The sequence below is a fragment of the Hyperoodon ampullatus genome (assembly GCF_949752795.1).
Source record: "Hyperoodon ampullatus genome assembly, chromosome: 1".
Classification (NCBI taxonomy): Eukaryota; Metazoa; Chordata; class Mammalia; order Artiodactyla; family Ziphiidae; genus Hyperoodon; species Hyperoodon ampullatus.
In genome coordinates, this window is record NC_136914.1 from 868696 (window position 1) to 882527 (window position 13832).

The 13832-nt window shown below is 39.8% G+C and overlaps 1 protein-coding gene across 1 annotated transcript in view; it reads left to right on the forward strand.

Annotated features, from left to right (window-relative positions):
* The window catches only part of DCHS2 (dachsous cadherin-related 2), a gene marked incomplete at both ends in the record, with an annotated part of 288779 nt that overhangs the window by 139558 nt on the left and 135389 nt on the right, over positions 1-13832 (forward strand). The window contains one exon of the mRNA XM_079716852.1: positions 1333-1524. Within this exon, the coding sequence (XP_079572978.1) occupies positions 1333-1524 (192 nt within the window). The remainder of the gene's footprint in view (positions 1-1332; positions 1525-13832) is intronic.

A 13832-nucleotide genomic window follows, 5' to 3' on the forward strand; every position in this document is an offset into this window, starting at 1 on the left:
GCAAGTTCTTCCCTGAAGGAAGGTCAGGGGATTTTGGGAGTGTTCTTTCAGTAAATAAAGGATGAAATGATGAAATGACAAGTCGTGACACAAGAGGCAGGATAGCATGATCATTAGGAGTGTGTAGTCTGCTGTTCAACTGCCTGGATTTGAATCGTAGTTTTGACACTTTTTAGCTATGTGATCTTTGGCAAGTTACTTTAGCTCCCTGAGCCTGACTTTTCTCATCCGTAAAATGGAATTCATTTTAGGTTACAAATATGTAATATATGTTTAACGATTAGAATAGTACCTGTTCTGTAGCATATAGTTCTTTTACTTTTTTTCTTTCTCCTTCTTCCTCTACCTCCTCTTCTTTCTCCTTCTTCTTCTTCTTCTTTTGGTCGATCTTCCCTTAAGGTGCTTCTTTTATTGCAAGTTCTATTTAGATATTTGCTGTTACTATTAATTAGGTTGCAAATCAAAAGAATTATACCAAGCCTATGAGCTCAAGAATATGTTGAGTTTTATAAATAGCCTGTTGTATTTCTCACTGTATACTCCCATAGTTAGTATAAATCAGTTAAGTGTTTTCATAATTCCACTTGCTTCATCTTTCCTACCACATATATGACAACTGCTAACATAAATGGTATTTATGGTCAAAGAGAAAGGTGCCCTTTCCTCTGTGCAGTTACAGCTCCATGTAAGTGCACCTGTTGGCAAAGCAGAGCACTGGCTGGGTTTCACCCCCATGCAGCCACTGGGCAGGGCACCTCTGTGTAGTGTTCAGTCTGCATGACTGTTGGGGCTCTGATGGGAGCATTACCCCTGGAAGGAAATCTGGCTTGGGAAGTTCAGATCTCATGCTCCAGGGTGAATTCTGTCAGTTGGGTTGGATTACTAGTAATTGTGCCTGATTTCCTTGTCCTTCTCTTGTTGCTCTGAAAGGGTGAAGGCAAGCATTGAGCCCATCACCTGAAGGGCTTTGGTATGAGTGGGAATCCACAGGTATGTTATCAGGTGGTTAGTATATGGATTTAAATCCTTGAGATTGGATGAGATCACTTAGGTGTAGTGAGTGGAATAAGAAGGCAAATGGACCAAGGAACTCACACTTTCAGAGATCACGTGAAAGTATAGGAATAGAAAAGGAGACCTCACAAAGGGAGGAGGAGAGTGAGGGTGAGTTGTCACAGAAGGTAAGAGAAGAGAGAGAGAAAACCAAAGCCTACACTTTGTGAATAGCTATGCGGGCTACTTGGCTGTGCACATCAGGATAGTGATTCATGATCCATTGAAAGGTGACACTAACATTTCTCTTTCCTCACTGATCACCCTCCTGTCTCGCAGGTAAAAGCCTCCGATGCAGATGCAGGACTCTATGGCTTTGTTGAATATTCTCTTTATGCTGGATTCCAAAGCTATGAAGCACCTCAAGCATTCCAGATAGACCCACATGATGGGCAAATCTGTGTTTCTCAAGATATCGACAGGGAAAGGGATCCAGCCACCTACGATCTCTTGGTGAAAGCTAAGGATGGGGTAAGTCTTTATGTATGAAATTTTAAACATACTCAAAAGTGAACCACTGTGTGTGTATTAGAGAATACCAAGGATTATAGCAATCAACAACTGGCCAATCTTGTTTCATAAATCACTACCTCTTTCCTTTGCTGGAGTGTTTGGAAGCAAATACCAGACCTTATATCATTTCATCTGCAAATAATTCAACAATATCTCTAACAGGTAATGACTTTTTAAAAACACAACTATAGTACATTAACAGTAATTCTGTAATAATATCTAATATCCATTCCATTTAAAATTTACTGGATTACCTAAAAATGTCTTGAAATAGTTGGCATGTTTAAATCAAGATCCAAATAAGTCCACGAATGGGTTTGATTGCTGTATTCCTTAAATTTCAATCTGTAACAGTTAGTCCCCCACTCCTCCCCCTTACCTTTTCTCCTATGGTATTTATTTTTAGAAAAAATCAGATCAATTGTCTTGTAAATTTTCTATATTCTAAATGTGGCTGATTACATCCTTAGGATTCACTTAATGTGTTCTTTTATCGTAGTTCCTATAAACTGGCATTTTGAGCCAGAGACTGATTAGTTTTGGCATTATATAGGTGGTGCTCTGTGCTTCTTATTACATCAGCAGACACATACCATTATTTCATTAAGGGTTGCAGTAGGGTGATTTTTGAATTCTGTCTTTCCTTTTGCATTTATTATCTGAAATACTTCAACTAAGAAGAATGTTCTTTCATCAACTATTTGATTACACTGAAATATAATTCATACAGGAAAGGCAGTATAATGCTTGATTCTTTCACTTTATCAGTTTTTAGAATAATGAGTTGGTGCGTTTACCATCTCCAAACATGACTGATGATTTTTTTCCTAGTTTGGTTATAAATTCTTGTATTTTTTGTATATTTGTTATGTGTTGTATGTTACTGACCTTATCCTTTCTGATGTTCATATTAATTGACCCATCTTGGATCAGTGGGGGCACCTTCAATTTGGCTTTTATGTCTTTTTTGGGTAAACTTTTAAACTAACGTATAAAGTGCATGCAGAAGATTGCACAAATTATAAGTGTACAGCTCAATGGATTTTTGCAGAATGAAAACATACATAGAAGCAGATGAAAAAACATTACCAGTATCCTGGAAGCCCCTCTCTCGACCCCTTACTGTGACCATCCTTCCCACCCTTTAAGGATAATCATTATTGACTTCTAATACCAAACATTATTTGCCTATTTTTAAGCTTTCAGTGAATGGATTCATACAGTATGTGTTTTTATTGTTTCTTTTACAGGGCATTATTTGTGAGCATCATTCTTGCTGTTGCGTGTAGCAATAGTTCATTCATTCTCATTGGTTTATATTATTCTTTTATGTGAATTTACAATAATTTTTAATCTGTTTTGTAATTGATGGAATCCATTTTAGGCTATGACAAATAGTATTTCTATTAACTATGTTATACATGTAATTTATTGAAAAAATATAGGCATTTATATTGGGTATATACTTAGGAATGGAATTGCTATGTCATAAGAAAACCAAACAACTTTTCAAAATAGTTGTACCGGTTTATACTCCCACCAATTTCAGTTGTTGTACATCCTCCCCAACATTTGGTATTTAATGTCTTTTTACTTATAGCAGTTCTGTACCTGCGAAGTAGCATATCACATTAGAGTTTCACTTTGCGTTTCTTTGATGACTGATGAATTGAGCACTTTTTCATATATTTATTGGCTATTTGTATAACTTGTTTTGTGAAGTGTCTAATTCTTTACCCATTTTATATTGTACTATTGGCTTCTCTTTGTTATTGATTTGTATGAATTCTTTACACTTTTGGAATGGAAGCCCTTTGTTGGATATATTTATGCATCTATCTTGTCCAGTTCTGTGGCTTACATTTTCACTCCCTTAGTGGAGTCTTTCGAGGAACAGAAATTCTTAATTCTAATTAAACTCAATTTAGCCATTTGTTTCCCTTTACAGCTAACACTTTTCCTGTCCTTTTAAGAAGTATTTGTTTACCTTGGGGACATGAAGGTATTCTCTTGCTTTTTCTTCCAAAAATTTTATTGCTTTACTTTTTACACTTATTATTTCAATCTAGTGGGAGAAACATTTATTTTTTCACAATATGGATATTCAGTTGACTCAGCACCATTTACTGAAATGATCACTCTTCCCTCACTGTGCTGTAGTGTCACATTTGTCATGAATCACTTGACTGTATATGTGTGTGACTATTTCTGGACACCTTATTTATGACCTCTTTGTCTACCTTTGTACTAACTCCATATTCTCTTAATTACTTTAGCTTTATAATAGGTCATGATATCATGTATTTGTTTAGCATTGTCCTTCATTTTCAAGATTGCCTTGGTTGTTCTTGACCATTTACATTTCCAAGTACATTTTAGAAACAGCTTATTCAACTTTTATTACATTACAGTAAAGGCAGTCTTCTCTATGCACTGTTCTACACATTTTTTTCACTTAGTCTATTTTGGAGACTTTCCTTATTTCTTTTTTTATCTGCCTACTACTTACTTGTGTAGATTGGTACTGCTAACACCTTTCTGGTCTAATCTTTCTCTTTTGAAATTAGTGGGAGAAGCTACCTACTTAAGACATGAATTGATGGGAAAAAATGAGTCTAAATATATTTATTACAAGTAATCATGTGGAAGCAAACATGAAAATAAAGTCATTTAACTTAATAAAATTACCATGATGTATTTGGTTAGATTTAACAACCCCTCTCTATGTGGTTCCAGGAATTTTTGCTTCAATGTAAGAAAAGAAGTAGGAAACCAAAGCAAGAGTAAACAGAGGAGTTTAGGTTAATTCACATCTATGTGATTATTTAAAACTCAATATATTCATACACAAATATTTACCCAAGGCTTCAGAAATATATTCTTAATAGACTTTGAGACAATTGTAAAAGGAGTCCATAACCAGTTTAAATCCAATACTGCAGTAGTTGAACATCTGTTTCTAATTAGTTGGTTTTTTTGGATGATTTTATAAAAGTGTATGTAGAAATTATCTTAATAGAAATAAGATTACTTTATGCCAGAAATTTTTTACTGCCAAAAACTAGTGCATTAATTAGGAGCATTGGCAGTGGAATAAAAAATCAACCTAGATATTTAATTTAAACCTCCTTGCTTATTTCCTTCTGTTTCCATATTGAGCCTACTCTACACACTTACTCTATGAAGAATACCTTCTTTCCCTCTCAGCTCTCCAGTCTCTATTGCAAATTCTAGTTCATCTTTAACCACACCATCCCTCTATAAAGCTTTCCAAGATTGAACAAAGGAGATGCTTTTTTTTCTCCAGTTAAAAGGTATTTTATTTTCAGGATAACTGAGAAAGCGCTTACAGACATTGTAGCAGCTTTTGCTAGTTTTTAGAAATCAAAGAAGAGACAATCTTCAGGTTCATGATTGCTATGGTCTGAATGTTTGTGTCCCCCTCAGATTCATATGTTGAAATCCTAAAGCCCAAGGTGATAATATTAGGAGGTGAGGCCTTTGGAAGGTGATTAGGTCATGAAGGTGGAGCCCTCAGGAATGGAATGAGTGCCCTTATGAAAGAAGTCCCAGAGATCTCCTTAACCTCTTCTGCTGTCTGAGGACACAGCAAGAAGTTATGGCCTTCACCAGAACCCAGCCATACTGGCACCCTGATCACATACTTCTAGCCTCCAGAACTGTAAGAAACAAATTTCTGTTGTTTATAAGCCATCCCGCTATGGTACTTTGTTATAGACGATGATGTGCATGAATATTCTGTACAGTGTTTATACGTTTAGAATATTCTTCTGTAAAAACTCCTTGTTTTGTAGATGGAAAACCCTCTAACAAAGTACAACGTATTCCAGTTTTGTTAGAATAGAAACATCCTTCCTGTGGGTACTTCATATTCCAGGTCTCATTCTCCTGTTGGGGTGATATCCTAAGCCCAGCTCTGTTAGACATGGGAACTGGTCTGCACCCTTCTTGGTTTTAACATAGATTTTATTATTATTCAGGTATGAGTAAGGAGACAACTGCCATTGAAAAAACAGTTTGTTATACTCACAGATCCCAAGAGGAGGAGCATGCCACATTCTGGGAGGGAGTGTACATGGTGTGTGCACAACGGGAAGCACTGGGTCAGTCAAGAGGCAGAGGGGGAGAGGGAAACTTTGGGTAGGGACCTTTATTGTGGTTTCCAAGGGAAGGAATGGGAGAGGCAGAATAAGCAGGCTTAAGACTGGCTAGATAGAATAGTTTCAGTGGCCTGTGGAATAAAGGCTGTCTCTAGTTATATGGTACCTGGCTGTGGGGTGATTAGGGCAGGTGAATAGTGGCCCAGAGTGTGACAGCCAATAAAGGAGGTGGTTGGGAGTGTTGGTTTACGTTGGAAAAGCATTCTCGCCTGACCCCCTGGCAGTCCCTCCAGGACAAGCAAGGCCCTGGATGTCAAAGCATCAGGATACAGAAAAGGAAGATGCAGCCAATGCACTGCCCTGGTGCAGAGTCTTTCCAGAGAGGATGACAAAGGGCTGACCTGAACCCTGGTATGCATCAGACTACACAAAAGAAAATCTTTGCAGCCACCTTGTTTCACTCCAACTTCTTGGAAATAACACTCAGTCATATGCAGGGAATTCACTACTCAGTTTAACTTCTGGCCCAGAGTAGCATCTTAAATCATCAAAGAAAGTTTGGGTCATGGTATGGGCTACTCTCAGCACTTTCTTTTCCTTTGTGTCAGGCCCCGGCATCCCAAGAAAACTTCACTCAGTACTGCTCAGTCCTGGGCAGAGTCCACATACTGTTGGTCAGGTGCCACCAATGTGCTCCTCCTCTTCACCCTCCTCCCCACTTTCCTCTTTGGTCATCATCTTTCTCATCTTTATCTCTTCCTTCTGAGTCTTTTAACTCATCTCCATCATTCTCCAAGTTTACCTCCTGCAGATGGTCTTTGTTTTTGGATCCATCTCACCAAAGTCTTCCATTCTTCCATCTTGTAGAAATCAAGGCAGTACAAGTCATTGGGGATGAACTGGCAGTCACCTGCTTCAAACAAGCCCCATAAACGTAGAGCAGCCTGTGCTTTTGGACCAGTATGATTTTGGAATGAGGACTTGCCTCCATCAGAGGCTTTGTCTGAACCTTCTTCCTCCTTCCTGTTGCCTGTGGTGGAGGGCTTTTGTTCAATGGTGATCATGGTCCCATCTTCAGCATCCGCCACTTTAACCCCCTCCAGAGGCTCCTGGATGCCAGCTTTCCCAGATCCCTGCTTGTTATCACCTTTGGGTTTCACTTTTTTTTTGGTCTCACGTTTTCTCTTCTCTGACCCAGGTGTCATAGAAGTACAGTTAATCAAAAGCATTGCCCTTCAGGCTCTCTCCCCATTCCTCATCACAGACACCCCCAAGGAGCAGTGTCTAATGATTCAGAACCACACCTGCCTAAATGCCAGCTCTTGGAGTGAGCTCTATTCCCCAAGGGGTACTCTGAGTCCACACCCATTTTCCTTTTCTTCCTCCCTCAGACTTTAGTTGGAGTTTATTTGAATGCAGGGTGTGTTTGTCTGCCTTTGTTGAACTTTTCCAGTAGCCTCCACAGATGAATATGGTCCCCTGGGGAGTTATGGATCTTTGGCAGCCCAGCCTGGGTGTGGCCCCATCCCTCATGGTGACAGCTTACTCCATGTGAGTGTGCCCAGGTTAAAGGCGTATGTGTCATTGCCCTGGATGTAATCCCTTGTACTGTTGTGGAAACCACCAAGAAGAATTAACTGTGTTTTCCAGGCTACCATTTGATACCTGCTTTGACCTAAAGGACCTCCTGATGATTTGACTTGCTACCAGGTCTTGGGTGCCAAATGCAGGACCCAAAGGTTTGTGTAGTGATAGGATCAATTCATCTTTCTCAGAATGAGCAGAGAATGACACATTCAACATTGGTGAGTGGGGGATCACAGTGTTTCTATTGTCTGAGTATTTTTTAGCATCTAGCATTTAAAAATGGGCTATCAGAGCCTCAGGGTCTCCTCCTTCCCCAGCACTTGGACAACTTCTTCTCCATACTGGTGGCTGTCTTCTCCTTCTTGCCCATCATGAGGGTTCCTGGTGGCAGGGGCTCAAGAAGGAAGCTGCACACTCAGCCAGCCTGGAGGCAGGTCCTCTTGGGGGCAGACCTGGCGATGCATTTTTAAAGATAAATTTTAGAAGAGTCTTTCCCCGCCCCCAAACCATAGGGTTTTAACAGCTTCCTAATCTTCACCTTGTTCGGACCTGAAACTGCCTTCAGTGTCCCTAGTGTTTGCGTCAGAATGTATGAGAGCAAGCAACTTGTGTGTGTGTGTGTGTGTTATCCAGTGTGCAAGGTTTATTCTGTTATCAGCGTAATCTTTTTAAATTTCTTCTGTGATGAACTGTGCATTTCTACAGGGTGAAGTCTTCATCTGTCATCATTACTCTATGCAATATCTACTCACAGCACAGTTCCTAATCAAAAAGGTCGGTAAAGGTCTTCCCTGGTGGAGCAGTGGTTGAGAGTCCGCCTGCTGATGCAGGGGACACGGGTTCGTGCCCTGGTCTGGGAAGATCCCACATGCCGCAAAGCGGCTGGGCCCGTGAGCCATGGCCGCTGAGCCTGCGCATCCGGAGCCTGTGCTCTGCAATGGGAGAGGCCACAACAGTAAGAGGCCCGTGTACCGCAAAAAAAAAAAAGGTTGGTAAAGATGAAGATATCAAGGTTGATAACGACTTGGTAGGCTGTCCCCTAGAAGCAATCTAGCTCCAATTTGAAAAATTAATGAACTCAGGCAAGATATTTTAGGTCCAAGATGTTGGATTCTAGGCCATAATGAATTCAATTAAAACAATGAACTGCACCTTGACAAAGGCCTTTAACTGTACAGAATTACCTTGACAATCTATGGTTTTTCCTCTGATCCTTTCTGTTTCTAATATATGTCCTGAAAGTTCTTTGGAAGAAAATTTCTGAGAACCCATTTGCTGCTGGTTGCTAAGAGATATTTATCTATCAATAGAAGAATTCTTATTAAATTACCTAGATGTTCTGGGCTTCTTCTCTATTTATCCTTGTGATGACTGTCAATATTTTTAAAACTCAATCACTTCTATTCTACCTGTATTACTTCTGAAATAGTCTATTTTTGCTACTGCAATTGCTGCTATTTACCTCATACATAGAAGTCATGAGGATGCTATAAAATTACATGATGAAAATAAATAATTGGATTACACTGCAAGCCAAGTGATTTTTCACAATAATTGAATTATTCCATGCTTATATCTAACTCCTATTTCCTTTTACTATTCATTTTCTGCAAATGAATGTTTCTTTTTTGGTGTGTGTGTTTATTAACATTCTATCTCTATTTTTTGTGACATCCTGAACTCTGTAGCTGAAATATGTGTCTGAGATAAAGCTATTTCAACTCTTATCTCACCACTCCAGGCTTAGGGGAGGGTTGTTTCAGACTAGCAATATAGAAAGTAGATTGACACCATTATATATATTCATGATAAATGTTGACTATTGAAGTTATGCTGCAGAGTTTGTGTATAATGCAAATAAATCTCTGGAAGCAAACTTGCTAAGTAAAAGGGCAGACTAATTTTTTCCTTTCCCCCCCAACTTTATTGAGGTGTAATTAACAAATTAAAATTGTATATATTTAAGGTGTACGGCATGTTGTTTTGATTATATGTACACATAGTGAAATGATTACCACAATTAAGATAATTAACATATCCATCATCAAACATAGTGAGTGGTGAGAACACTTAAGATCTACTCTCAGCAAAATTCAAGTATACAGTAGAGTATTATTAACTATAATCATCATGCTGTACATTAGGTCTCCGGAACTTATTTGCTCTACATAACTGAAACTTAGGGCATGCTCATTTTAATTTTAATAGATTATGTTATCTCATTTTCCAAAAAGAATTCAAGTGCTTATTCTTATCTTATACTTCATTGATCACAACCCTGCTACCCCAGTTTCAGGAATAAACCATTGCCCAGTTGCCCACATTTTCTAGCTAAATTGTCTTAGCCATATCTTGAAATGCTTGTCTGCCATTCTTTAATACACTACCAGGATTAATTCCCAGATGTCTTAAATGCCACTTTGCCTCATTCTTACCTCTAGAAGTTTAAGCCTCCCAGCCATCCATCATCTGTATTCTCATCCCCATCCTGCTCTGTTCATCCTTTAATTTGGATCAATCTCCTACCCACCCTCCCATGCTCTTCTACCACGCCCTCTGGAACTCCTGGTCCATCATTTAGCAAAGTCTCTTGCACACTCAGCCTGGTGTCTGACTGCTTCTTCATCTTCTTGCCCTGATCAAAACAGGCTTCCCCTGAGGATACCGATTCCTCTTTGCTCTCTCGCACAGCAGTCCATATTCCACTAATCACAAGCCAGGAGCGAGGTGCTGAGGTGGGTGCCCTCCTGTTGCCCACTTCAGCATCCAAATCATTTTTACTCCTTTCTCCAGAACCAACTCCTTTTGAAGTTCATATTCTCAGACCACACCATGGACAATCTTTGTTGCTGCTGTCATATTCTAAACCTTGTTGTCACCAAGGACCTTTACATCTTACTCAGTCTTCCTCACCATTACTGTTCCCTGCTGGAAACTTCACTGTCCATTTTTCGGACCACCCAACACACTGAGCCTCTCAATTCCTTGTCTTTCTGGTTTCCAACCTCTGAAATCTTGATTTCCAGCATGCTGTATTCTGATAAGCATTCTCATCTTTCTCTCCACTTACATAGCACCTCCACTCCCATAGAGTGATCTCCTGTTAAGACCACTAGTTCATTGACCCGTCTTTAAAGTCATTCAGCTGCAAACTCCCTTTAGTTCCATTGCTCCACAGAACTTTCCAGATAAAAACCCAGCCCTATCTAAACCCGACTCTGCCTTTTCTGTACTTGCCTAAGCAGCTGAATGTGCCTGGAGAAAAATAACATACCTGCTTGAGAGAGAAGTCCTTATCTTCCTGCCAGCTATTGGCTCACATCCTTTGCCCCCTTTCCTGTTAGTAGAGTAGAGATGTCCCTGTTTGCGTTGAAAGCAAATCCCTCTGCTGTTCAGGCTCCCCCAATTCCAGCCTTCTTAAGGATCTCACTTCTGTAATGATTTTGTCAAATTCGATTGAATATCTCCTGTAAGCCTACAGGGCATAATACTAGTGTCCTGGGGAGGGGGAAGGGTAAGCTGGAACGAAGTGAGAGAGTGCCATGGACATGTATACACTACCAAATGTAAAATAGATAGCTAGTGGGAAGCAGCCACATAGAGCAGGGAGATCAGCTCGGTGCTTTATGTCCACCTAGAGGGGTGGGATAGGGAGGGTGGGAGGGAGACGCAAGAGGGAGGAGATATGGGGATATATGTATATGTATAGCTGATTCACTTTGTTATACAGCAGAAACTAACACACACTTGTAAAGCAATTATACTGCAGTAAAGATGTTAAAAAAAATAATAGTAGTGTCCATCTTTTGAAAAAAAACCTCCTTTTGATTGCAGGTACCTTTTGAGAAAACCGTTTTCTTCCTCTTCTATCTTTCACAGCAAATCTACTTAAAATAGTTGTCTCTGTTTTCAGTCTTTCTTTGATCCATTCTTCCCATCCCACCTCTCTAGTAAAACTGCTTTTAGTAACATGATTTACATTGTGACACATCCTGGGGTTCTTTTGTTATTTTCATTTTATTCGGCTTCTCAAGGAACTTGAAATTGTTCTTTGGACACTGCTTCTCTTGGCTTTGGTGACACCATGGTTCACTGATTTTTTTTTCCTTAACAAACTGGACCCTCAGTTCCCTTCACCTTTGCTTGTTGAATTATGAACTGTAGACTTGAATGCATTGGCAAAGGAAAGCACAGCCCAGAAAAAGCTAAGCAACGTGAAGGATAGATATTAATATTCTATTCAGGACTCCCAGAGGCAAAAACAGAGAGCATGGGGGGTAGACAATGGCCAAAATGGACAAAACAACAGGTATTTTTCCACATCCAGTGTTGGTCCTAGACAACCCTCCTGCCTTCAATATTGTATGCTTTCAAATCTGGTGATTTCCCCCAATACTCCTAACTTTCACAGCACTTCGTGAGAGGATTGGGATTCAGGTAGATTGGTTGAGAGTCTCTTACCATAATTTAAAAACCTAAATGAATAAAATTATATCAAAGTGAACCACAACTTGTTGGTGGAAAGAGAAAGGATAAGACAAAGTTAAGAAATATTCATATACAGAATTTATGAGGTGTATTAGTTACCTATGGCTGTGTAACAAATTATTCCCACATTTAGCAGCTTAAAATAATATGCATTTAATATCTCATGCAGTTCTAAGGGCCAGGAACCTGGAAGCAGCTTACTGGGCGGTTCTGGTCAGGGTCTCTCAGAGGTTGCATGATCAGGACAGCCTTGAGGAGCTAGACAGAGGTCTAGTTTCAGAGGATTAGGAGGTGAACACTTGATGGAATGGAGAAAGTGAGTTTAGATTAGCTTTCACCACACTGTGCTCTGTGGGATACTTGCCTCCTGAGATGCTCCTTCTACTGAGGGTTCTGTGGTAAATAAGGGTGGAGAACAGCTCAGAACTCACCCCACCTGATAGAAATGTGCCTCAGGAAGGTTCTGTGGCAAGTCCTGAGGCCGAGAACCCATTTGACTTGGTTAATCCACCATTTCCTTTTTGACTAAGGAAGCTCTTTGTTTATTTTTATGATGCACTTTTTTTTTGCTACCTCAGGTATCTTTTTCTAAAACTTAGATTTGATCATGTCCCTTCATTCATGACAGCAATAGTGTCCCAAGTGGGGGTTTAGGAGGAAAATATTACAACTTAGAATTTCATCCTTTTAAAACCTTTGTGGTATTTTTAGTATATGTAACATTTAGCATAGTAAATGAATATATAATTTATTAGTAAATATATAGGTATTCAGGGTGTACACACCACACTTTTTACTGAGAGGGTCTACAGGTGTGCAGAACAAAGCCTATCCTCCTTAGAATTTAGATGAAGCTCCATGAATCTGAGCATCAAGGCTTTTCTTTAGATTTTTCCCACCCTCTACTTCTCCCTCCAAGCCATGCCAGTGTGCTTACCCCTCCTACAACATGACAGAGACTTTTTAAAAAATATCTTTATATTTTCTAGGATGTTATTTTTAGCTGAAATATATGTTTTTTAATCCTTTTTTAAAAAAAATTTTAAGAATTTATTTGAGCAAAAATTGATTCAAATGAGGCCGCATTCAACCAGAAGTAGTCAGGAGTGCTCCACGGGCAGGAGCAGGGGAAGGATTTTTATAAAGAAGATGCAGGAGCAAAGCAAGGAAATGATTGGATTGGCTGTAGCTGAAGCACCCAGATTCTAGTCCTGTTCATTGTCTTTGAGGTTTTGTTATCTACCTATAAATGGGACTGGATCCCGAATTCTTCTAGTTTCCTCAAATATCTGGCTACGACTCTCCAAACCACATTTCCAATTTTCTCCTACTCTTCTGATTTGGAATCACTGTAACAAAGACTGACCCAGAAACTCACTGGGAGGGACTGTACCGGGTCCTCCTCAGTCACCAGACGGCAGCCACGCCTCAGGGCCCACATCTCCCAATTAAAAAGGGCTCCTCCAGACTCAGACCTGCACACCCGCTGGAGCTCTAAAAGCCTATTTGTTTGTGAGGACCCATCTCAAGGATCCCTTCAGCCCTGAGGCTTCCCTCCATTCAATGCTCACAGCACATCTGCATCTGAGTAATAAAGATCCACAGTCTTTTATGTGTAGTTCTGAAAGCTCTCAAGATGGAGAGTTTTGAAAACTCATTTGGTGAGAAATCTGATTTGAACCAACATGAGACTATGCATGTTTTTTTTTTAATCCCTCTAAATGTGTCTATTCATCCATTTTGCTGCAGAATATTAAGTGATTACGGGCTGCCACTCCAGACCTCATTAGGTATAGACACTATATTTCTTTTATAAAACTTAAAAAATTAAGGATTCCAAGACAAATCTATCTGGTCCCAAGTATTTAGGACAAGGAGGCTGTAAAATCTTATCATTGATGGTGATTAGCCATAATAAATGATTTCATACATATTATATCACTGCTTCCAACAACAGGCCTGCAAGGTGAAGAGGTGGCCCGCTTTACAGAAGAGGCAGCTCAGCCTCGGGCTCCCTGACGTTCTCGAGGCTGTGGTCCCAGAGGCCGGCAGACCAGATGTCAGATCCAG